Source organism: Macaca fascicularis, chromosome 4 (genome assembly GCF_037993035.2).
Source record: "Macaca fascicularis isolate 582-1 chromosome 4, T2T-MFA8v1.1".
Lineage (NCBI taxonomy): Eukaryota > Metazoa > Chordata > Mammalia > Primates > Cercopithecidae > Macaca > Macaca fascicularis.
The window spans coordinates 132,021,406-132,047,386 of record NC_088378.1 but is presented as its reverse complement, the minus strand read 5'-3'; the positions used below and the strand labels follow the sequence as shown (position 1 = coordinate 132,047,386).

Sequence of the window (25,981 nt, the reverse complement as noted above, 5' to 3'; positions counted from 1 at the left end):
ATTCTTCTAATTATGCAAATAAAAATATAAACTCTGATCATATAAAACAAAGTTAAAATAGCATTGCAAATATTGCATCAGACATATTTATACAAAAAATTATTTGTTGTTTACTTGAAATTCAAATTTAACAAGGCATCTTGTATTTTTAGTTGCTAAATCTGGCCACCCTAAGCTGAAAGCCAGAAAGCCTGCAGGCATTCCATCTTTGAGCAGACCGGTGGGGTGCTCACTGCTGGGGTGTGTGGACCCAGGCATGCAGAAGGGCCTCGACAACTGCTCTCAGTCAATAACTCATTCACTAGTAATCAGTTGAAGCTAGGCCCAGTGCTGCTGCTCTTTTCTGAAAGGATAAAACGTACTGCAAGCATTGCCCACAGCATCTAAATGTTTCCCCACTAATAATATACTCCATTTTCAATTGATTTTAAAGCTAAACTGTTTAGAACCCTTAGGGGGCCAGAATTTGTGAAGACTGATTTTCTCAGGCAAGAATCCAACTTGATGGAAATCTTTGTAAGTCACATCACTTCTCTGTATCTATTTACACATCTTTAAAATAAGGAAGCCAGACTTACGGCTTTGCTCATATTGATTCCTCCATCTGAAATGTTCTCCCTGTCCAGCTTTGCTTTTCTAAATCTTGTCTTGATTCACGAGTCTGCTAAAAGTCATCCCTGATATTCCCAGTCAAAAGTAATTTCTATTCCCTGCAATTACCCCGGCACTTCCCTTGTGACAGGTAGAATTTTGACTTTATATTATAGATATTCACATACTTGTCTCACTTACAAGACTGGAGGTCTCTGAAGCCAGAATCTGTCATTAATTCATCTTTGCAACCCCACCCCTCCATCCCAGCTCACTTTGTTTGCTGCCAATGTTGTGGGCTAAGGAAGTACCTTTTCTGTGTTCTCTGTGGAAAACAGCCTTTTAGTGGTATTTTGCAGAAGTCATTGGCTGAGCATTTTCTGATTCAAGACAGACTCTCTGAAATTTTGTGCTTTGTACTAATCTAAGCACTAGCAAACAGGAGTAGAAATAGCTAAAGCAATGAAAATACTGTTGCATACACTCCTGAGATTGTGTAATTGCAGTAGGAAGTCTCTGCATTATGAAAGGCTGATTGGGGGCACTTACGGACTACACAGATAATCTACCTTTGCAATATAAGCAAGGATCAGCATTCAAATGAGAAAGCATGGCCAGTATGAGTGCAGAGCATACACCTGAGTCAGAAAAGGCAGAACCAGACCATGAAAGAAAAAGTACCTAAGCAAGAGTCACAAGAAACGCTACACTAGTAGAGAATTGGCAGCTAAAACTAGTCCTACACACTAAATTATTACAAATCTAGCTTGTGTTGAACATTTATGAAAGTGAGTTTATGTCATAAAGTGCTTTTCAAGAAAAGAAAACTGAGAATGTTAAAAGGAGAATATTAAACTCAAACCTTTTTTTTTTTGAGGTGGAGTCTCACTCCCTCACCCAGGCTGGAGTGCAGTGGTATGATCTCAGCTCACTGCAACTTCCACCTCCTGGGTTCAAGAGATTCTCCTGCCTCCGCCTCCTGAGTAGCTGGGATTACAAGCGCACATCACCACGCCCGGTTAATTTTTTTTGCATTTTCAGTAGAGACAGGGTTTCACCACGTTGGCCAAGCTGGTCTTGAACCCCTGACCGCAAGTGATCTACCTGCCTTGGCCTCCCAAAGTGCTGGGATTACAGGTGTGAGCCACTGCACCCGGCCAACTCAAACCTTTTATGTACAAACATTGTGAAACGTTTACTTTCCTAACTCAGCAAGGAAACATGATGCTTTGGAGTCTCAAAGCATCCCAGCTCAGCCAAGAAAGTTTTGGAAATGTGCCTAGGGAAGCCATGGGCAGGACAGGGTTACCCAGGAAGTCCCCAAAGAGGAACCTGTGTTTATAAGGTTTGGCATGAAGTGATCTCAGGGCTTCTTACCAGCCATCTGAGCTTCTAGTTGTGTAACTGCTCAGTGGAAGCTGCATGAGTAATGTTTCTGTGAAATAAGTGATACTGACTGAAACGAGAAGCCCCCTATGTATCTGCTATTCTTCTTTCGCTGATGACAATGAATGATGAAGCAACAAACTTTGGGAAAGTCAGACACTTGACCCAAAGGGTAGCTAATAAGAAAAATTAGGCTCTGTCCTGTGTTTCTTAGTAACAACCTCATAGGTTAGTGGCCCCATGATTACTTGAACTGTGAGGAATTTCATTACTGGCATGAACACATGAGTTTTATCAGCTGTGGTTACTTCTACATAAACTGTCTGATATTAAAACAAGCACTGGTTAATATACTTCTAACACACCAAAAATGAGTCAAAGACAGTGGGTGGATATTTACTTTATGCACCTATTCTCTGTCTTAGTAGAAGTAAGTCTTTAGAATGAAAAGGGTGATACGTTTCTCTACCAGAGGAGACAAGAGTCCTTTTCTTGCCTACTATTGGATATCCCAGAAAATATCATTTCTACATGACATACTCAGAATGAGGGAACAACAGTGAAGAAAATCCAGCATTCCAGACAGGCCTTAGTTTCTGATACTGAACAACACCCGCCAATTCTAGAATACTGCTTGCATTTTGCCACATAAACTCCTTAGAAGGATTTAAATTTATTTATTTATTTATTTATTTTGAGATGGAGTCCCGCTGTGTGGCCCAGGGTGGAGTGCAGTGGCCAGATCTCAGCTCACTGCAAGCTCCGCCTCCCGGGTTTTTACGCCATTCTCCTGCCTCAGCCTCCCGAGTAGCCGGGACTACAGGTGCCCGCCACCTCGCCCGGCTAGTTTTTTGTATTATTATTTAGTAGAGACGGGGTTTCACCGTGTTAGCCAGGATGGTCTCGAACTCCTGACCTCGTGATCCGCCCGTCTTGTCCTCCCAAAGTGCTGGGATTACAGGCTTGAGTCACCGCGCCCGGCCGAGGATTTAAATTTAAGTTACCACTGTAAACCTCACACCTTTATGGCTCAGGAGTCACAAAAAAGCAGATTTGGAGACAGACCAAACAGGATTCAAATTCTGACTATGCATCTGGTTAGCTGAATGTTATTTGCCTCATGAAGTTACTGGGAAAATTATATTAGACTATGTATATAAAATGTCTAATATAAAATGTCTAATCCAATGCCTACTGGCAAACGCTCAATAAATGGCATTTATTTATACCATAATTATTAACATTTGCTGAATGATTTGATTATAACATGAAAAACATTATGAGGTAGAGAATATTTCATGTCTGTGCTTTAATATAATTTTAAATATCTTCATTTTGCCTGATCATAAAGTAATGCATGTTCATTGCAAAAAGTTTAGAAAATAGAGAAGACAGGCTGGGCGCAGTGGCTTACACCTGTTGTAATCGTAGCACTTTGGGAGCGCAAGGTGGGTGGATCACTTGAGGTCAGGAGTTTGAGACCAGCCTGGCCAATATGGTGAAACCCCATCTCTACCAAAAATACAAAAATAAGCCAGGTGCAGTGGTGCACACCTGTAGTCCCTGCTACTAGGAAGGCTGAGGCAGAAGAATCGCTTGAACCCAGGAAGTGGAAGTTTCAGTGAGATTGCACCACTGCACTACAGCCTGGGTGATCGAGTGAGGCCCTGCTGCAAAAAGAAGAAAAGAAAAGAAAATTTAGAGGACAAAAGATTACTCCACCCTGGAACCCAGAGATAATACTGTAAACTTTTGGTGTTTATCTTTCCAGACTTGTTTGCAAACACACATACACACATATATTTATCATCTATGTACATAGCATATACATACATGTGTATTTTTCATCACAAAAGTGAGATCATAATGTAATATTTTATAAAACTAACAGTATAGTTTGGACATATTCCCAGATCAATATGTAGATACATGTGTATATACTTAGATAAACATGCATATTATTTATATATGTATGTCTTCATTGACATGGATAACGGTTGCATTATGTTCCATAAATGTGCCATAACCCAATTCTCTATTATACATGGTTTGTGACAAATATCTTTGTACCTGTGTCCTTAGGGACAAATTTCTAGGAGTAAAATTGCTGGACCTGAAAGCATACCCAGTGAAAGAGTTTGTATAAATGCTTTTCAGGGCTGCCCAGTAAGTGGTAACATGCTAAAAATTTTATATAGGACTTGCCCCAGGCCTCAGGAACAGGCTTCCCTGTCTGTCACTGTCCCATTCACTCCACTAGCTGTGTAAGAGCTCATCATACCCTCACCAACTCAGGGTATCATCACATTTTTCATTTTTACCAATAAGGTTGGCCAAAAATTGCACCTCATTTTAATTTGCATTTCTTTGATAATTAACCAGCTGTTTCTTGATGGTTGCTTGCTTTCTCCAAACTTATAGGAAAAGTTAGACTATCAGGGAACACAAGAAAAAGTGACATGCAGGAAAAAGAGGAAACATGTGGCTGCAAATTTCAATTTGGGGTTTCAGACTAAATAGAAAAGCAAGTATACAGTCCTGTACTCTGCCCAACACATGCTAGTTGACTGATCTAGAAAGCACACTGATGAGCAAAGCAGGTGAGAAGCTCTTATAGTAGGAGGTGGGCTCATGAAAAAGAAGGGGAAATCTGATTTCTCCAGGAAATTGTGGAAATGATACAACAGGCAGTAGCTACCTTGATTGTAATAATGACAAAGTTTTGAGGATGTGGCAAAAGTCATAAGTATGCTCAGTTAATGATAAACACAGTGGGAACCAGTGGGGAAATTGGGTTTGAAGGATGGGAATGAGAATAAAGAGTACTTTGAGGAATAGAACAGAAAAATATGCAGTCTTAAGTAATCACTGAGTTTAGCTTCTTAGAGTTAGGTTTCTAGAACTAGGACAAATTATTTGCTAGGCCAATCAGGGCAGGCTGAGACCAGTCCTTGGGCTGTCTTGGGGAATGTTTGTCTTTTTGCCTGTAAGGATACAAAGGCAGGCAATACAGCCAAGCTTCTACAAAAGAGCCTGTGAACACCAGAGGGGAAGGTGAATGCTCAAGCTAGGGTTAATATGAAGAGGACATGAGAGATAGTTTCATGAGGTATCTTATATTTTATCTTGGTGTGCTTTTGCTGTAAGTTGGATGTATACTGTGGACACAAATTCACGTGCTAGTTGGGGTCAATGCTCCGATACGTTGTGCCCAACTAGAAGGCTCTGCCAAACTACCATTTTTTAATAGGTGTAAAATTTAAAAGAAGTAGAATTTATCCCAATGCTTAGCTGAATAGGAAGATAATACCATTTCACAGACCAATGAATAACACGAATTATTCTTGTTCCATTTGGAAGCATTGTCTACTTTATCAGCACTAGGAAATCCTATACTGGGGTTCCTTAACAAAATGAAAACTTTGGATTTTTCTTACAAGTTCTCAGATCTTTATCTGAATGTCAGAGGGACAAGTATCCATAGGGTACTGAGAAGAGAGCTAAAGAATAAAAGCAAAAATGTCTAATTCTAGACTTGGTGGCAGTTCTGAGACAGCATAGGTTTGCTTTGACGTTGCCTATGGACAATTCTTAAAACATGTCGTTTATTTTCATTTTATTTTTTAAAACTTGATCTATACAGACAGTTATTTGGATAATTTTCTTTCATTAAGTTCTTTGTGCTCCTGATCTTTATTGCTCATTTTTTATATAGTCATTTACTTGTCTTAATTTTAATTTTAATTTTTCTCAATAGCAGAAGCCATGCTTACTCATACGGTTTTTCTAGGTAGGCACCAGGCTTTGTGATGCTTCTGCTTCTTTGACAGCTCTAACAAAGTACTGCTGGTGCCCAATAATCCTCAGGGACTGATAATTAAAGCCCCAGGACAGATCCAAATCTCTATTTTTCACAAGCCCAAGGAATCAAATAGGAGGAGAAATCTCAATACCTCCTCTTCCAAGTCTCAGGGTATGAACCTAAGACAAACTGTTCTCTCTGAAATCTCTTTAGCCTACAGGTTTGTAAGCAAATGAGATAAATGAGAAGATACACCCAAAGGTTAAGTTCTTCACTCAAACAAAAATTTGGCACCACCTCCTACCTCAAAACGAAGGAAAACAAAACAAGCAAGCAAACGAAATTCTTCTCACTATCAACAATAACAACAAATCTCAATTCATCTTGTCCATTTATAAGACTGTGTGATATTCACAATTTCATAAAACATTTGAGTACTTTTAGTACAACTATTATACAGATGTTGAAATGCTAAATTCAGAAAATGGAAAACAGGAGGTTTCATTGACATGTCCAGTTTTGAAAGAACGGAGAGTTCAAAATAAACAACTAGGCAGTACCTGAAAGAAGCATTAAGGTATTAAAATAAAGTATCCCTGCTGAACTTCTACAGGGAGATGCAGAGAATTCCAACTGGCATGAATCCTGAAGAAGAGGGTGAAAGAGAAAAGAGGGGCCTGGATTCCACATCTCGATGTTGGACATAACATTTACAAGTCCCCTGTAAAGTCATCTAGGGGAAAAAGTCTTTGCCAGCCTCACTCAAGCCCAAAGTGGCTGTCTGTCTTTCACTTCTGGCATGTTTCTCATGCACTCAGATATGAGTATGGGCATATACATGTGGCTTTCTTCTTCCTGTCTGTCTGTATCTTTTAGAAAGTCTACAATGAGTACATATTACTTGTCCACTTATATATATTACATCATATAAATATACAGACATTTGCAAATTTTTTTAGAAAATCATCACTTTATTTTAAATAAAATGTAATGTTTATGCATCAGCTCTTTTTATGATTCAGGCTGCTAATTTACTTTTGAATTTCCAAATATCTTAAAGGTTTTGGCAAACATCTCCTATTCAGGGAGTGTGTGGAACTCTGTTATGGTTAAGAGTGTGGACAGTAAGATGCAAAGCAAATAGCTCCAGTTTGGAAGCATTTTATGCACATACCATTCTGGCAATTTATAGTTTTTGTTTTGTTTAGCCTTTTAGATATACAGTCTTATATCAACTGTCTAAGAAAATTACCACTTTGAAATAACTAACAATATACAATATTATAGTCCAAATATACAAAAATAATACAAATATTAATGATGAAAATAATTTGAAGATTCAAGAAGCAGATGTAATTTAGATTTCAAAACCAACTACATATAATGCACAATAAGTTGGTATATGCCAAGGGAGAAACATTTGTTTTTAATTAGCTGTGAAATTTAGTATAAAAGTAGAGTAAGAAAAACATTTTTTTCCCAAGGTTCATTTATTAAATGAAACAATTTTTTTTCTGTCACTTGGAGGTGTAAAATCAGCAAGTGACATTAATTCTTTTAAGAATGACCTTTAATTTTCTGTAGAAATTTTAGTAAATACAGCCAGGTAAAAATAACAACAACAACAAAAAAATCACTTGTAATCCCAGTAACAATTTTATAGTTTTTTCTTCTGGCACTTTTTCTTCCTGTGTGCATGCATGAGTGTATGTTCTAAAGAGAGACATTAAAACATGATTTGCTTGTTTTCCAGTAGAGAAGCTTGAAAAGACATCTATAAATGAAATAGATTCTTCAGCAATAATAAAAATTGTATCAAGGAATCGTAGTAATAGTAACAGTTAACAATGATGGGGCGCTTGTGGGCCAGGCATTGTGTTCAGTACATAACACGAATTATCCTGTCAATCCTCCTAAGAGCCTTAGATGTGGGTGCCATTACTACTCTCACACAGAAGATAAGTAACAGATGCATGGAGATGATATAATTGCTCATGTATGATGAAAAGATTGAGGACTACAGAATAGGCATGACCATCTTAAGATAGCTAGTCTCCTTAGACTAGGAGAGTCAAGATAAGAATTCAAGCCTCTTAACTCTAAGTCCATCTATATAAAAGTTCCCTGCCTGATCTTAGTGACTAAACAGCTCAGAAAATACTTGTGGCAAAATTCTGAATATTTCCGGTAATTCCTCAGTCATTCATCCTCAAGAGCTGAAATCCACAAGGCCTAGCCCCCAGTGGATACTAAATCAATGATACAGAAGTGATTTCTATCAACAGAGGCTGGTCCTGGGGACCCCGAGTAGAGAGCCATGTGATTTGAAATGAACGGTTCATGAAAGAAGCCAGAGGGGACCTGAGGGCCAGGCAGAGTATTCATTAATTCATGCAACAAATATTTACTGAGAGACCATGTGCCAGGTACTGCTTTAGGTTCTGGGGCAGGCACCGTGGTGAACAACTTAGACAAAGTCCCAGTCCTCATCCAGTGAAGCAAGGAGAGATTGACAAAGGACAATGAAACATATTCCTGCTGCTATAAAGGAAAATAACTCTGTATACAAAGGGTAACAAGTGACAGGGGAAGGTATATTCTAGATAAAGTGGCCCAGGAAGGTCTTTCTGATATGTGACATTTGAGCAAGGAAGTGAGGAGGGCATTTTCAGAGAGAAATGGTGAGGAGACTAGAATGAAAGAGATGTTTGCAGGGAATGAGGTCTTAGCAGTTGACACAAGCTAGGCCATCTGGGGCCTTTGCAATTGGGGCCTGGGTCATGGGAGGGGTTCTGAATAGTGAGGTGTAGTTAATATCATTTGAACAGTTTCACCCATAATTACAAGAAATTAGGCACAAGCTTTCCTGAGATTTTTCATTTTCTTTTTTTTTTTTTTTTTTTTTTGAGATGGAGTCTTGCTCTTGTTGCCCAGGCTGGAGTGCATTGGCACAACCTCGGATCACTGCAACCTCCGCCTCCCGGGTTTAAGTGATTCTCCTGTCTCAGCCTCCCGAGTAGCTGGGATTACAGACACCCTTCATCATGCCCGGCTAATTTTTGTATTTTTAGTAGAGACGGGGTTTCACCATGTTGGCCAGCCAGGTCTTGAACTCCTGACCTCAGGTGATCCACCCACCTCGGCCTCCCAAAGTGCTGGGATTACAGGCGTGAGCCACCATGCCCGGCCAAGATTTTTCATTTTCTAATGAGCAGTCTATATAGGACAGAGTTCAGTCGTGTTTCAAACAATCTTCAATAGATTGTTCAGACTCTTTTGTAGGCCTTTCTCTCTCTCTCTCCTTCTCTCTCTCTCTCCACTCTCTATCTCTAGGTCTACTTCTCATCCTTGAGGTACATAGTTTCCTGAAATCCACTCCTCCTACCTTTACAGTGAAGATTCTTGCAGACTGCAATCTAGAGGGCTTATCATGCCATATAACTTGTGGAGGATGAGTCATGATTTTGAAATGTTTTTAATAGTGGGTTTATAACTAAAACCACTTTGGAGGCCAGTAACAATAAACTGAATATAAAAAGGATAAAGCACTATTGGTCCAAAATTAAGTATTGACAAGAGACTGTCCCTAAAAGACTGGTTTGGTATCTAATTTTCACTAGGACTATATTAACTCAAATACTGCAGAATATTTATTTATTTTATTTGTTTGTTTCTTTTCATTTTAAAAATAGCCTGAGGATCACATTGCAAGACATATAGTCATTGGGATGGTATATCTCAAATTATATGAGATGGTCTTAAAAAATTATTCTGTCTTATGTTTTTTGGAATAAGTTATCAAATTTTAGGCTCAAGAGAGCCACTATACCTGTAGTTGAAATTTGTTCAACTTCAAACATATTGAGGAACAAAATCAAATTAAACTTTTATTAGATTAGCCAATAAAAAATTTGAATTGCAACTTGAGTATGGTGGAGATGGCTTCTCCTAGAGTCACGTTTAAATGCTAACTTTCAAAGGATGAGAGCATTGATGGGTGTTTTGTATGTCACTTCCTATATGAAGTCTTTTCTCTCTGTTTCCTGCCCTTCACAGAACACTCCTCCTCCTCCATCTCTACCAGCTGTCTATCACAGCAGGTGGGCATCAGCAATGAGCATGTGTGTCTGGATATCTCACCCTCTCTGTGGCACACCACCCTCCTGCAGGATTATTTAATTTGTCTCTGAGCCTCCCAGCTCCTAACACAGTGTCCAACATTGTCCTGTTAGTACTCAATCAGTATTTATCCACTGGAAAAAATGAATACAGGTATAAATTTGTTTGATAAATGAGCGTTTAAGACTCTTCCTTTAGGCATATTTATTTGCACTTAAATAGAAAGCTTGGACATCAATGAAGCTTTTATTAGTACAAATATGTTCTTTTGAAACAAATTCTATGTGGGTTTTATAACACCATGCATTTGGTTTTAAACTATATTTAGTCTTAAATTATTTAATGTTATAATTACTTTTTAAAAGAAATGCCCCAAACAGATTGGATTTGGAGTATGAGAAAAAGGACAGAACCACAGGAGACTTCTAACTTTCTGGCTTGGGCAACAGTACAGCTTGGAGAGACATTGACTGATAGAAGATACAGTGGTAGAGACCAGGTCTGGGGAAAAATGGAGAGGAATTCAGTTTGGGGCATGTTGAGTTCAGAGCCAGCTGTCAGGTAGAGCTCCTTTTCTCTTCGTTGTTAAATATCCAATGAATGGAATATCTAATTTTATGTAAAAATGCACCGGGGAGGAGATGTGGTGATTGATGTGGCTAAGTAAAAGGATGAATTCAGTTGGCAATCCACCTATAGTAAGCTTGCATGTAGGAAGATTATGATCCTATGGATACTAATTGATAGAGTTTGGCTGTGTTCCCACCCAAATCTCATCTTGAATTGTAGTTCCCATAATCCCAATGTGTCATGAGAGGGACCTGGTGGGAGGTAATTGAATCATGGGGGTGTTTACCCCCATGCTGTTCTCTTGATAATGAGTAAGTTCTCACAAGATCTGATGGTTGTATAAGGGGCTTTTCCACTTTTGCTGGGCACTCATTCCATCCTGCCACCGCAAGTAGAAGGTACCTACTTCTCCTTTGCCTTCCGCCATGATTGTAAGTTTCCTAAGGCCTTCCAAGCCATGCTAAACTGTGAGTCAATTAAACTTCTTTCCTTTATAAATTACCCAATCTCAGCAGTTCTTTCTAGCAGTATGAAAACAGACTAATACACTAATTATTACATACTTCATGTTAAATCAGAAGAATTTCCAAACTGGCTCTTGGTCTTGACCTCAGTATTATACCAACTAAGTACTAGTCACCTCAAAATTTAAATCATCACTTTTAACCTTCCTCTGAAGTTCCAGAATTCAATCTATGTATTTCTTCATCACACAAAAAATTGAGCCTTTATTATCTTTCCTTTCCCATTTTTTCCACCTCTTGATAACCTGTTTTACAGGCATAAGATGTCGCTATTTTCCCTTATTTACCCCTTTGATATGTGAAACCATCACTTCTATTGATTCTTCATTAACAAGATCTCTCAGACTTTTCTCTTCTCTGTCCTTATTGTCACCACTCAAGTCTCTTCCTTCATCGTCACTCGAAACTGATTATAATGTTTTTCTGATTTCTCACTCCAGTAAATTCTGTCCAATTCTACAAGAGCAGTAATCTTAAAAAAGACTTCATCACATAAATTCTTTCACAGTCACCCTACTAAAGTTGCAACTCCTGTTTTATTTTTCCCTTTTCAGCTTCTGCAATCTGAAATGCCCTATATTTTAGTTATCTTGTGTACTGTCTCTCTCTCCACAAGAATGTAAGCTCAATGAGGACAAGAACATTATTTTGTTTATTCCTATATTTCCCGCACCTAAAACAGTGCCTAGCACAAGAAGAGAGCAAAATAAACGTTTATTAAATGAATGAATGGATTTCATACTCTCAGACCACAATTTGTTTCCTTGATACCATTAAAGAAGACACCAGCTCCTCTGCATATGGTATTCATAACCCATCATGAGGTCACCATTCATCTGTCTAGTCCTATTCTTCAATTCCTCCATGAGAACCTCAGGCTCCTGCCAGGCCAGTTTCAAATCAGATTCTCATCAATTAGTGTTTGCTATATGCAAGTTCCTATCTTGGTCTCCTGCTATTCTCTACACTCCTTACCCCACCTTGCCCACCCTCTCACATTCCCTTTCAGAACCTTTGTTAGAAGGGTGCCTTCTTCCTCTTATCCTTTAGAAATTTTTCAGCTTACTCCATGGGTGAAGTCTTCAGTGACTTCCCTCATTTCTGAATTCCTACAGAATTATTTTGCTTTTTATTATTACAGATAGTGAGTAAATAATGTATTAACTATATGTAATAAACTGCTATTAAATTTTTTAAACACAGAACTGAAAAGAGTGCATAGATCTCATTTGGTTTAACGCTCTCACTTTACACATAAGAAACTTTAAGTCTGCAGAGTCATTAAAAAACTAATATGGGTAGAATTAAAACTAGAATTAAAGTTAAAATTATCAGTGTCCATTTATTCTCTCCATTAATATATTCCTTCATTCTGTGTTTTATATATACATATATATGTGTATGTATTTGTGTGTATATATGTGTCTGTAAGTTTTCCTCAATAAAACTGTAACTCCTTGGAATTATTTTTTTGTATCCTATACCTCTAACCCTCCACCAAAGCACCTATTAAAATGATTAGTGTCTAGTAGGTGCTCAATAAATTCAGTTTGAAGGATTAACTGCATGAAGACCTCTTTTTCTGTCAGAAAAGGATCCAGATGTTTGGAGGTATCCAGACACTTTGGGACAAGAGTTAATGAAGTCCAATTCAATTTCATCTTGGAAGTAAAATGTTGCTAACAGAAAATATTTTACTCGCTTAGATTTGGGTCAGGATACAATGCTTCCAAGCCTAGCTAAAGATCTACAGGTTTATTGTTTTAACAAAGAAACAATTGTGTATGTGTTTAGAGACTCGATCAAAATCAAATCTTCACCGAATAAGTTCTGTATACATTAACTCGGCCATACAGCCTTTATCCAGCTGTCTCTCTTCAAATATACCCAGTCACCCCCCTTCCCCCGCAAAACGATGTAAACTAAAAATATCATAATAACTGGAGGCTGACATCTGAAATCCTCTTAAATTAAAGCATCCAAGTCCATGCAACAAATATTTACATTAAACATAGAAATGTTGGGAAATGGCTCAAAAAATTTGTTAGGCCTAGTCATTAACAGACATCTCCAAACTGCTCAATTCATACTAGATAAAACGTCATATCTACTAAGTATCTGCTTTCTGATATTCTTCAGAGAATGTCTGATGGTAATATCCTTATGTCATGCCAATCAACATAATCCTGCAGGAATCTGCAGGACAAAGAAGTAGAAGAGGGTGAGAGCAATTCTGCCACTGTGTCCTGACAAGCTCTGGCATACATACTCTCTCCAGCACCATCATCCCCCTCCTGCCAGCCTCCTGGAGAGTTTGGGTGCAATGAGAGGACTGAAGCTGATTCACATTCCTGAATAAATATCCAGGGGCTCTAGAACACAGAGCAGTACAGACTAATGGTGTTAAACAGCAGCGGCACTTTAGGGGTAAATTTTAATTTATGTCTTTCATTTTAAGATGATAAAAGACTCTTAAGTCTGTTGAAATGTAGGTTGAACTAATGTTCAATCTAAGTAATTATGGAAAAACATAATGATAACAATTTAACATAAACAATAAGAACAAAACACTTTGTCTGAATAATCCGCACTGTCAGTCGTGAACAAGTGCCAAATTTACTACTTTTGTGAAACCGTATGGTTTGCTTTGGCAGGGCGATTTTCGCTTGCAACATTTGTTCTCCCTAATGGCTACTCAGAAATCACTAATAAGACACAATGATACATAGCACACTTCTCTTGACAGCAGACAAGTCATTTCATTGGGAAATGCTGAAGTTTTTTTAGTAGCACATGAACTAGTTTTACATGATTCCTGAGCTCAAAAGTAATTATTGCTATCTCTGCATTCTCATTGTATTTTGTTTCTATCTTCTCATAATGTTTATATATCACATCATTACTTGTGCTTATGTCTGTCATCACCACTAAATTATGAGTTTCTTGAGAGCAGGATCTAGGTTTTGCTCATATCTGTGCCCTACTCAGGGCCTAACAGAGTTTTGTGAATACTAGATAATGAGTGTTAAATTAACGAACAAACAAACCAATTGCACAAAAAACTACTGGCAACCCTGCAGACTGTCTATAGAATCTGTTGAGGTTGACATTTGTATATTTCTTATCTACAGATCAACAGAAATCAATCCAGGATCTAAAAGTCCTTCAGTATTTCAATCTGTTGTCACAATTTTAGTTTTCATTCTATCCCCCAAACTCCTGTGAAAGAAAAATGTGATTGTTATTTGACTGTTATACCTTCTAAACAGAAAAATTCAGTTATGGAATAAATGGCAAGTTAGTAAAAGATATAATATAAATATTATACAATTTAAGAATCATAAAGAAGATGTAACAAAATTTGCTCATTCTTATTGCATATGCTTTATTGCATTTTTCTTTTGTTAAATTATAATCTGTGGTCATTCCTTGAGAAAGGATCTGGGGTGGTATTCTTTCAGTCTGAAAGTTTGCATGTCTACAAAATGCTTTTTTTCATCTTCACATTTGAATACAAATTTGGCTAGATTCAGAAAAATACATTTAAAGTACTTTTTGTTTGTTTCCTTAGCACTAGATGTTCTTGTTTTCAGAATTGTTGATGAGGAGTCTGCTCTAAATCAGATTCTTGATTTAGAGAAATTTTTTTTCCTCTCTGGTAACTTTCGTGATTCTTTTCTGTATTTTGTGGCTGTAAAAATTTTCTACAATAGGACTATATAGCTTAGCACTTGGTAGCTTTTCATTCTGAAGTTGCATGTCTTTTTTTTTAGTTCCAGGAAATTCTGAGATATTATTTCTTAACTGTTGGCTCCTCTGCATCATCTCTATTTTCTTCTCACCAACACCTATTCATCAGATATTGGTAAATATAGAGCTAATCTCTATGACACTTTTCTTTTAACCTATCCCTTTATCCTTTTATCTCATATTCTGGAAGAAATCCTTAGCCCTGATCGTCCTAGCTCACCAATTTGCTCCTCGGCTTTTGTATCCTGTTATTGAGCCATCTGTTAAGTTCTTAGCAACAACAGCTTTTTTTTTTTTTTTTTTTTTCATTTCCAAGATTTCCCCTTGATTTTGCTTCATAAAAGTCAACTCTTGTTCTTGTTTCATAGATGTAATACCATATTCTATTTCTCTAAAGATATTAATCACCTTGGGTAATGTTTAGTTCTAAGGCCCTGCGGATTACACAATCTTCTTGTTCTTACCCTTCTCAGACTTTTGGTCTCATATTTCTAATTCCAGCCACTCCTGAACCATGGGCTCATCTTTCCTGGACTCTCAGGTATCTCAGCTTGGGCAGCCGGTCTGGGATGAGGGGCTGAAGCAGCTGCTGGTGCTGGAGCTGCTTCTTATTTTTCTTTTTCTTTTTTTTTTTTTTTTTTTGAGATGGAGTCTCGCTCTGTCGCCCAGGCTGGAGTGCAGTGGCGCGATCTGGGCTCACTACAAGCTCCGCCTCCCGAGTTGACACCATTCTCCTGTTTCAGCCTCCTGAGTATCTGGGACTACAGATGCCCATCACCAGGCCCGGCTAATTTTTTTGTATTTTTAGTAGAGACGGGGTTTCACCATGTTAGCCAGCATGGTCTGGATCTGCTGACCTCATGATCCGCCTGCCTCGGCCTCCCAAAGTGCTGGGATTACAGGCATGAGCCACCGCGCCCGACCGTTTCTTCTTATTTTTCGTGAGAATAGGGTATGGATAAATAGAGCTGAAGACAGCAACTGGTCTTCAGAGTTTCTCTGGGCTCTGTCAGCTACCTAGGGCCCTTTCCTGTCTCTCCATCCTCAACACTGCAGAAGAGGAGTGCTCAGGGGTTCACAGGACAAACTGCCCCCACTACAACAGCTCTACCAAATGCTCATTGGCTGTTCCTAGTCCTCTCTTGCTCCAGGGCTCCACACTTCCAGATGTGAAGCCATTATTATGCTGCCCCCATGCCTTCGTCTATCCTTTTCTCTTGCCCATCTCAAGTCCCACCTCTCAGTCCCTCAGGAATTCCTTGAGATCTCTAGACCATCAAGAAGTCTGCTTCCTGTTTTTAGGTATGATGAGAGATCCATGTGTTTATCCCAGTGCTATAATTCTCTAGATTTGGTACAATAGAGGGAACCTGCAGCACACTCAGTCTGACATACTGAAACCACCACATTCAAAATCTTACCCTTAAACTAAGCCTCCTGAAAAACATACAGGATACACAGGAATTCGCAGAAACACTGGTACTGATTTTCTTTTCTTTTTTTGAGATGGAGTTTCACTCCAGGCTGGAGTGCAATGGCGCGATCTTGGGTCACTGTAACCTCTGCCTCCTGGGTCAAGTGATTCTCCTGCCTCAGCCTCCTGAGTAGCTTGGATTACAGGCATGTGCCACCACGCCCAGCTAATTGTGTATTTTTAGTAGAGACGGGGTTTCTCCATGTTGATCAGGTTGGCCTCAAACTCCTGACCTCAGGTGATCCATCCACCTCGGCCTCCCAAAGTGCTGAGATTATAGGTGTGAACATTGGTACTGATTGAATATGTTGCTTTTAGACTCAGTTTCCCCCTTCCCCTATTTGACTCTGCATCACAAGAAACTACATGCCTCGACTTTTTTAGCAACTGGCTTCTGGGTAACTTCAGCCAACAGGAAGCACTGGTGGAAGACTGAAAGGGGGATGTGAGAGAAGCCAAGGATGTCCCTTTGGATGGTGTCTCAACTAGCACCTGTGGCTCTTCAATGGCTGCAGCTGCTGTCAGACAGCACCCAGTATGGTCTAGTTTCTGCCTGTCAGCTCCTGCTCGTAGGTTCTGGTATCATCACCTTCTCCTATTGTCCCTGCAATCCTAGGGGCATAGAGGCTCCTGCTGTTACTGATCTCTGGGGTGTTGCTTCATTTCCTGTTTAGTTTCTCAGCAAAACTGTCCCCTGGCAATCAATTTCCTATATTAAATTCCTTTTGTTAAAAGGCCTAGAGTGGTTCTGTTTTCTTGACTGGATCCTGACTTGTAGATCAAAATTCTGAAGAGACCTTTTCAAAGACAATAATTGGTAATTCCCTTCTTTGAGGGGAAAGGAGCACCATAGTGAAGATAGTCTGAGGTTAGTGTTCTCAATATCTACGATATCCCAAGTTGTTTGAAGAAACGACATAAAACTTTTTTTTAACTTGAATTTTTGGCAATATGCTTCCCCTTAATTGCAAATATGTCACAAAGCAGTCTTGCAAGAAAAGCCTTAGGGGCCTATCATATTATTAAATACAGTGTTCTGGAATTAGGAAACGCTATCTCACAGGAGTGAAAGCTTTGACTATAACAGAAACCTTGCTGAGGCTTCTCAAGCTTTAGACCTACCTCAGGGGCAGCTATGAAATAGTTTAAAGACAATTACTTTTATTCTCTTTCTTATTTACAATTTTCTTCATTAAGGGAGTGTTAGCTGAAATTATAGTATATCTTTAGAAAAGTCCTATGTAGCTCTATTTCTCATTTGGAAATAGAGAATGACACGGCCTTCAAAGTCTGGCCCATTCTTACTACCCAATACATGCTTAATAAGCAGCACAGAAACAAGAAAGCCCACTGTGATCAGAGAGAGAATGAGAGCCACATTGTACCACTGATATGCCATATGGCTGCAAATCTAAAGGCTCTGAAAGATGCCGCAGTTGTATAAAGCCCTGAATACCTGCTTTCATTCCCAGTTAGAGTGTTTGAGCTATAATATATGGGCCATCCATTTATTAAAGGAGAGAGCTTACTTTGGCATGGGATAAATTGGTGCTTGTAGTAAGATGCTGTTTAATACAAAGGATGTCTCTTGAATTCCTTTCAGATCTGAGACCCACAGCTCAAGAGTGTTTGGTGTGTGTGTTTTAAAATTGCATGACTATTATACAATTCCTTTTCTTTAGCTGGCATGAGAAGGATATTCCCATCCTCTCTTTGCTCTGTTCTTTACTTCCTCAAAGCTGAGGCGGCAAGAACAGTGCCAGCCTTATCCAGCTTTTCATGGAAAGCCGCCACTCTTAACTGGCGCCTAAATGCAATTTCAGACTGTCCCAGGAGACCTTCATGCTTTGAGGTGAATTCATAACATTAGGGCCAACAAAGAAGTTAACACAAACTTTCACTGTTAAAGAAAAAGAAAAAAAAAAAAAAAGGCTGCAGGCTTACTGAAGGAGCTCTGCTTCTGTGAGTGCCTCTGTCCTCTGCTCCGCAGTGACCATGGCCAGTTCATCCTTCAGTTCCTGGATTTCCTTTTGTAGGCGTTTAATCATCTACAAATGGTAAAGAGGCAGAGCAAATGTCAACTTCTCAATAAGGTTAACTTGGTGACAGAGAACATACAGCTCTTACAATTATGAACGATTTTATGGACACGAAAATGGGTAATGGTATAAAAAGCCAGCTTTGTTAAATCTTAACGTTTTGTCAAAATAGTTCTAGACTTTTTTTTTTTTTTTTGAGACAGAGTCTCACTCTATCACCCAGGCTAGAGTGCAGTGGTACAATCTTGGCTCACTGCAACCTCCGCCTCCCAGTTTCAAGCTATTCTCCTGCCTCAGCCGAGTAGCTGGGACTACAAGTGTGTGCCACCATGCCAGGCTAATTTTTTGTATTTTTTTAGTAGAGACAGGGTTTCACCATGTTAGCCAGGATGGTCTCGATCTCCTGACCTCATGATCTGCCCACCTTGGCCTCCCAAAGTGCTGGGTTTACAGGCATGAGCCACCTTGCCTGGCCTCTATAATTTTTTTAAAACAAATAAAACATTACTGATGTAACTGGAACTCCCTATTGGTATCCCCCTTCCATCCTTCCTGGGGTGATCACTGTACTGCATTTAAGAGATCTGATTTCTCTGTGTGTTTTCATACATTTACTCCATATGTATGCATGTACTAATAAATAATGTATTGTATCATTTTGCAAACTTTATGTAAATGTTACATTACTGCATGTAATTGTGACTTGTTCTTGTCCTTCACATTGTGTTTTTAAGCTTATTAATATTGCTTCATGTGGCTCTAGTTCATTAATTTTCATGGATATATAGTATTTCAGTAAAGGAATATATCAGAATCTATTTGTCTCCTGTTGATGAACATTTAGGATTTTTACTTTTGCTATTACGAACAGTGTTGCTATGAACATTATGAATCTCTTTGAGCACGTATGCAAGAGTTTCTCTATAGTGTGCACTTTAGAAGTAGTATTTCCTGACTGGAGAGTATGTGTATCTTACCTTTATTATATATTGTTAAATTGCGCTTCAGAGTAGTACAAATTTACATTCCTATCAACTACAGATGTAAGTTCCTGTGCCCACATTTTTGTCAGTATGTAATATTGACAGGTACTTTCGTTTTGCCAATCTGGTAGGTGTAAAATGATATCTCATTTTGGTTCTAATTTGCATTTTTGTGATTATTTGTGAAGTTGATCATTTTGCATATGTATATTGGCAGTTTGGATTCTTCCTTGCTCAAAATTATTTATTCCCATTCTTGTCCGTGTTTCCATTTACTTGCTTTTCCTTTCCTTATTGATTTGCTAGCTTCTTTCTATATTCTGGATGTGAATCCTTTGTTAGTTTTATGCAGTGCACCTGCTTTCTCTCAATCTATGTCATGTTTTTCACTTTGCAGTGTTCTTTTTGTTAAATGAAAGTTCTGAATTTCAATATAATCTAATTAGCACCTTCTTCCTTTATGGGTTGTACTTTTGTGTCATTTGAAAGAAAATCTATCTTATCCCAAATTGTAGGAATATATTCTTATATGATCTTTTAAAAGTGTTAAAGGTGGCCGGGCGTGGTGGCTCACGCCTGTAATCCCAGCACTTTGGGAGGCCGAGGCGGGCGGATCACAAGGTCAGGAGATCGAGACCACGGTGAAACCCCGTCTCTACTAAAAATACAAAAAAAATGAGCCGGGCGCAGTGGCGGGCGCCTGTAGTCCCAGCTACTCGGGAGGCTGGGGCAGGAGAATGGCGTGAACCCAGGAGGCGGAGCTTGCAGTGAGCCAGGATCGCGCCACTGCACTCCAGCTTGGGCGACAGAGCAAGACTCCGTCTCAAAAAAAAAAAAAAGTGTTAAAGGTTCAATTTTCACATTTAGGTGTATAAGGTATGAAATAGGGATCAAATTTTAATTTATTTTAAATGGCTAACCATACAAGATTTGCTATTATAATTATATTATATAATATGTTTATACATATAAATGTGTCTATTTCTGGGTTATTGGTTAAACACATTTGTTTATTTTACTATATATGGCAATACCACACTGATTTAATTACTAAATCTTAAGAAAGTTGGCATCTAGATAAGCCCGTTTCATCCTGTTCTTATCCAAAATAGACTTGGTTATTCTTGGCCATTTGCTCTTCCACGTAAATTTTAGATCCAACTTGTCAAATTCTACCAAAGGTTCTCCTCAAATTTTAACTGGAATTACTACATTCAATTAAAAGGTTAATTTGGTCAGACATCAAATTAATGATATTAAATTATCCCATCCATAAACATGGTATAGCTTTCCACTGATTCCTTTCAATAAGGATTTATAATTTTCTTTATAAATACCTTACATGTCTTTAATTATATTTTCTATCAGGAATTTAAAAGTTTTTGTTGATACTGTAAATATAATTTTTGTAAAATTATATATTCTAACTGTTGGCTTCTGGCATATAGGAAGGCAACTCATTTTTATGTATGGATTATGTACCAAATAATTTTCTGAAACTTCGAGCATTCTATTATCATTAAATAGTCTTGGATGTTCTATGTAAGCAATAAAATTGTCTGCAAGTAATGACAGATGCTTTTCTTCTTTTCTAATTCTTATACATTTTATTTCTTGTTATTGTCTCATTCTCCTAGCTAGGACTTCCAAGTTCAATTCTTAAGACATTCCTGTCTTATTTCTTCTAACATTTCACCTTTAAAATGATGTTTTCAAAGTATGGTTGAATGTTTAATGTGCTCAAACACTTTTTCTGCAACTAGGGATGAAATAATATAATTTCTGTCTTTAAACTCTGAATGTGATGAATCATATTAATTCATGTGATTAGTATTTTAGTATAAACAATCTCAGGCATATAAAGCAATATAAAAGAATACCTTGTACCCACTACTTAGCTTAAGTGAACATCCATGTACCCTGTACTTAAGAAATAGAACATTACAGACCTGTCTGAAGACCTCACCCCTATATAGTCTTCCCCAAATGAATTCCCCATTACCATTATCTTAAATTTGCTTTTAACTTTTCTCATTTTTTTCTTACACTATACATTGATATATTTTCTAGTGACAGATTACCTTGAATTCCCAAAATAAACCCAACTAGTTCGTGATACTGTGTCATATTAATAATCTTCCTATCATAATGCAAAATTCCTAAAACAAAAATTAGCAGGCTTGATCCAGCTTTTATCCTTTCTGGAATATTTGGTATTACTCAAAACTTGAAAGAAAAACACCATAGGATCTGGTCTGTCCTTCCTTCCTTTCTCTCTCTTAGTAGCTTTACTTTTTTTTTTTTTTTTTTTAACACAGAGTTTTGCTCTTGTCTTGTCACCCAGGTTGGAGTACAATGGCACCATCTCAGCTCACTGCAACCTCCGCATCCCAGGTTCAAGCGATTTTCCTGCCTCAGCCTCCTGAGTAGCTGGAATTACTAGCGCCCACCACCACACCCAGCTAATTTCTGTATTTTTAGTAGAGACAAGGTGTCACCATGTTGGCCATGCACCTGACCTCAGATGATCCACCCACTTGGCCTTCCAAAGGGCTGGGATTACAGGCATGAGCCACTGCACCCGGCCCGCTTTACTCATTTTCTAACTTCTTTTGCTTGGGGATTGTCAGACTACAGGGGTTATGTAAATTTGAACTTCAAACCTACGTGAGGCAGAGCTAGGGTTTCACATTTTTCAGAGTAGTTTTCAGAGAAACTACTTTTTGTTCTACCTATAGACCAGTCTAAAGTGGACAAGCTTACCTGACATCTCCATATGCTAGTGGATAGATTGTTTTTGTTTTGTTTTGTTTTGTTTTTCTAATTCTCCCTTTCACTGGTTTTGTGTTGGGGAAAAGAGAGGATGTCAGGTTCAGCACCCATCTTGCAACATCCCAGGGCTTTGATCTCTATTCCTTTGCTACAACCTCCTTTACATCTCCACTCCAGGACAACTGCAGCCTCAGCTTAGTTTCTGGGCTCTGGAAAATTCCCTTACTTCCTTTCAACCTTACATATGTATTTCAAAGATGCTTGGGTATATAGGTGAGTTTCAGATTATTTGGACCATATCAACAGGACCAGAAGTCCCAAAGAACATGATATTGAGTATTTTGAACATGTCGTGCTCCTAGAATTTTACTGAAATGTACAGGCTCATGTGGGTTTTGTTTGCTTCTTTTTAAAAAATATTCTTAGGATCATCAATCTACACAGAATGAAAATCCTTAGACAGTAACTACATTGGCACCCTTCTCTATTAAACTAATATTGATGTCATATTTTCTATTTTTACTAAGGCATTTAAGTCAAATCTAATAACAAATTATTCTCCTGTCTTATTGAATAAAAATCTCAAAACTAAGCCAAGTGTTTTTGGTTTTGAGATTACTACAGTTATGCCTCCCATCCAATTACTGAAGGAACCCTGGCATTAGAGACATCCTTAGGAGATTTGAGCTCATGCCCAGTCACCACAGGCTCTGGCCTTGCTCATAGTTCTTTTACCACCTTGTCTCTCTGAGGTACCAATACTTTTTTTGCTTTGTTTGGTTTGGTTTGGTTATTTTTGAGATGGAATTTCGCTCTTATTGCCCAGGCTGGAGCACAATGGCGCAATCTTGGCTCACTGTAACCTCTACCTCCTGGGTTCAAGCAATTCTCCTGCCTCAGCCTCCCGAGTAGCTGGGATTACAGGCATGCACCACCACGCCAGGCTAATTTTTTGTATTTTTAGTAGAGACGGGGTTTCTCCATGTTGATCCAGCTGGTTTCAAACTCCTGACCTCAGGTGATCCACCTGCTTCAGCCTCCCAAAGTGCTGGGATTACAGGCGTGAGCCACTGCGCCCGGCCTGAGGTACCAAAACTTTTAAAGAAAGCAGGGCAAATCCTTATCGGCTGGCTTCATATTTGCCATTAAATTTTGAAAGTAAGATATAGGAAATGCCACCCAAGTTTGGTCTTGAGTGGTTTGTAGGACAAATTCTCAACTGTCACTTGTGCCTCAGACAAGCTCTGTACATAAAATGACTGACAGTAATGTCAGTTTTTAGAAGCAATTATAAAAGAGACCAGGAAACAGCACTTGTCAATTACCAGATTAGTCTGCACCAGGAAGACCTCAACATTTGTTCAATCAATTATCAGCTATTAGCTTTTGATTCCTCATTTCTCTTTTCTTCATATCTCTCACAGACCTATATCAAACACATAATAATGTTTACCTTTTTTTCAAATTCTTCACATTCCTTCAAAGAAAAGCCTCTAGCCAAATGCAAAAAAACAAAACAAAACAAAACAAAACAAAAAAAACAAAAAACAAACCAATAAAACCCTCCAATGTCTAATATGTTTATTTTCCGTAAATTCTGAACTAGTTTTTGCCTTGGGCTAGTCACTTTGTTAACTCTCTTTCTCATTCGGCATTGTAATGCTATAGGACTACTGGAAGGTAGAAGGGTAGGGACAGCAACAAAATCCACCTAGGAGTTCAGTTCCGCCTGAATCATGCCTTTGCATTCTGTCTCCTTTCCCCAGCAGGAACACTGTGTGATGCTGATACCTGACCAGGGCCTATGCTGAAATCGATGCTGCCTCACCCATTGGTTTCTCCAGAAGAGAACTCCATCAGAGGAGCTTGGTGCTTTCTGAGGCAAGCAGAACAAAGCAGATACACTCCTTATTCCTTTGTCCTCCTTCCCCTCTGTCGTTCCATGGGGAGAAAGAGGAGAAAGGACAATCAAGGGGAAGTAGTAATTAATATGGGTAACAATTAATTTGATCTTTTTTTTTTTGATTTTAGAAATTTATAAATGAAGCACTGCTGGTAAGATTTCACATTTTTTGGTCAGGCGTGGTGGCTGACGCCTGTAATCCCAGCACTTTGGGAGGCCGAGGTGGGCGGATCACGAGGTCAGGAGATTGAGACTATCCTGGCTAACATGGTGAAACCCCATCTCACTAAAAATACAAAAAATTAACCGGGCGTGGTGGCAGGCACCTGTAGTCCCAGCTACTCGGGAGGCTGAGGCAGGAGAATGGCGTGAACCTGGGAGGCGGAGCTTGCAGTGAGCCGAGAGCACGATACTACACTCCAGCCTTGGCGACAGAGCGAGACTCCGTCTCAAAAAAAAAAAAAAAGATTTCACATTTTTTTTACAATGCAGATTACTAAGCCCATACCAGCTTATTTTCCAGAGAAATAAGAAAAGCTGAGCGATTTGAAAAATAGTATAATCTTAATTATGGAATTTGATATAATTGAGATATTTTATTTTAACATTTTCAGTGTTGGCATAAATTGATTCAGTGTTGCATTTCATTTACAGAAAACTAACAAAATAGAGAATAGAAAATATCTGCATTTATGATAAGCTAAATTATTACCATGTAAATTTTTTTTGCTTAAAAATAGTTTTTTGATAAAGCAGGATTTACTGTTATAAAACTAGAAGTTTGACGGATCAAGCCAATAATGAATTTTAAAAAACACTAGAACAAGGGACAGAACGAGTATGTAAAATACGGTTCTACTGAATGGCTATTAGGACTTTTCTTTCTTTATGAGCTTTTATATAAGATGGACTATTATTGGCCTGGGATGGTGGCTCACGCCTGTAATCCTAGCACTTTGGGAGGCCAAGGCAGGTGGACTGCCTGAGCTCAGGAGTTCGAGACCAGCCTGGGCAATGTGGTGAAACCCCGTCTCTACTAAAATACAAAAGAAATTAGCCAGGTGTGGTGGCTTGTGCCTGTAATCCCAGCTACTCGGGAGGCTGAGGCAGGAGAATTGCTCCAACTTAAGAGTTGGAGGTTGCAGTGAGCCGAGATCATGCCACTGCACTCCAGCACTCCAGCCTGGGCTACAGAGCGAGACTCTGTCTCTACATACACACACACACACACACACACACACACACACACACACACACACAGATGTACTATTATTGTCTCTCGATAGTTAAACTGATGTATTTTCAAAGGTTAAGTTATTCATATAAATGTAATCATGTGTGATTCTGTTGTATGAGTCCTTAGGATTCTCTGCACGTCTTTGACGGGAAGCAATGGGAAGCTGCAAGTAGGAAGAGCAGTGGCTCTTGAGTTAGACTGCCTGGGTGTGAAGGCCGACTCTGCTACTTATTAGCACTATGACTCTGAGCAAGTTATCAAACATCTTTTTATCTCGGTTTTGTCATCTTTAAGGTGGAGATACAGATAGCATCTACTTATAGGTTATTTAGAGGATTAAATGAGTTAATATGTTTCCACTACTTAGAACATTCCCAGTACAGAGTAAGTGCACCTACAAGTTTTAGCTAATCTTTGACATACTTCAATATATTTTTTAATATAGTTAAAAGGTGCTTACCAATCTGGGATCAATTTCTTCATTAAGAACAGCTTCATTCTTTATGAGTGCCACTCGCTGTGCAAATCTGCAGGTAGATATAGACTCCTAAGAAAGCAAAGTAACTTCTTAAAATATTATGGCATACAGAGATCTCTCTCTAGAGAAAGCTTAATTTTTATTCACAGAAAAAAGATACATACCTAAAAAGTGATGTGTATAAAACTCACAACGAGGAACTATGCCCCTAAATTAGGAAGCTTTGCTCTAGAACAGCAGTCCCCAACTTTTGGCACAAGGGACTGGTTTTGTGGTAGAAATTTTTTCACGGACAGAGGGCGCAGGTGGTGTGGTTTCAGGATGAAACTGTTCCAACTCAGATCACCAGGCAT

At 38.7% G+C, this 25,981-nt stretch overlaps 1 protein-coding gene across 6 annotated transcripts in view; it reads right to left on the bottom strand.

Annotated features, from left to right (window-relative positions):
- Positions 1-25,981, bottom strand: part of KIF6 (kinesin family member 6) — a 388,695-nt gene that overhangs the window by 225,526 nt on the left and 137,188 nt on the right. For all 6 annotated transcript variants that reach the window (XM_015449450.4, XM_005553101.5, XM_005553102.5 and 3 more), the window contains 2 exons: positions 25,611-25,697; positions 18,161-18,264 (listed from right to left, as the gene is read on the bottom strand). In XM_015449450.4, the coding sequence (XP_015304936.2) occupies positions 18,161-18,264; positions 25,611-25,697 (191 nt within the window). The remainder of the gene's footprint in view (positions 1-18,160; positions 18,265-25,610; positions 25,698-25,981) is intronic.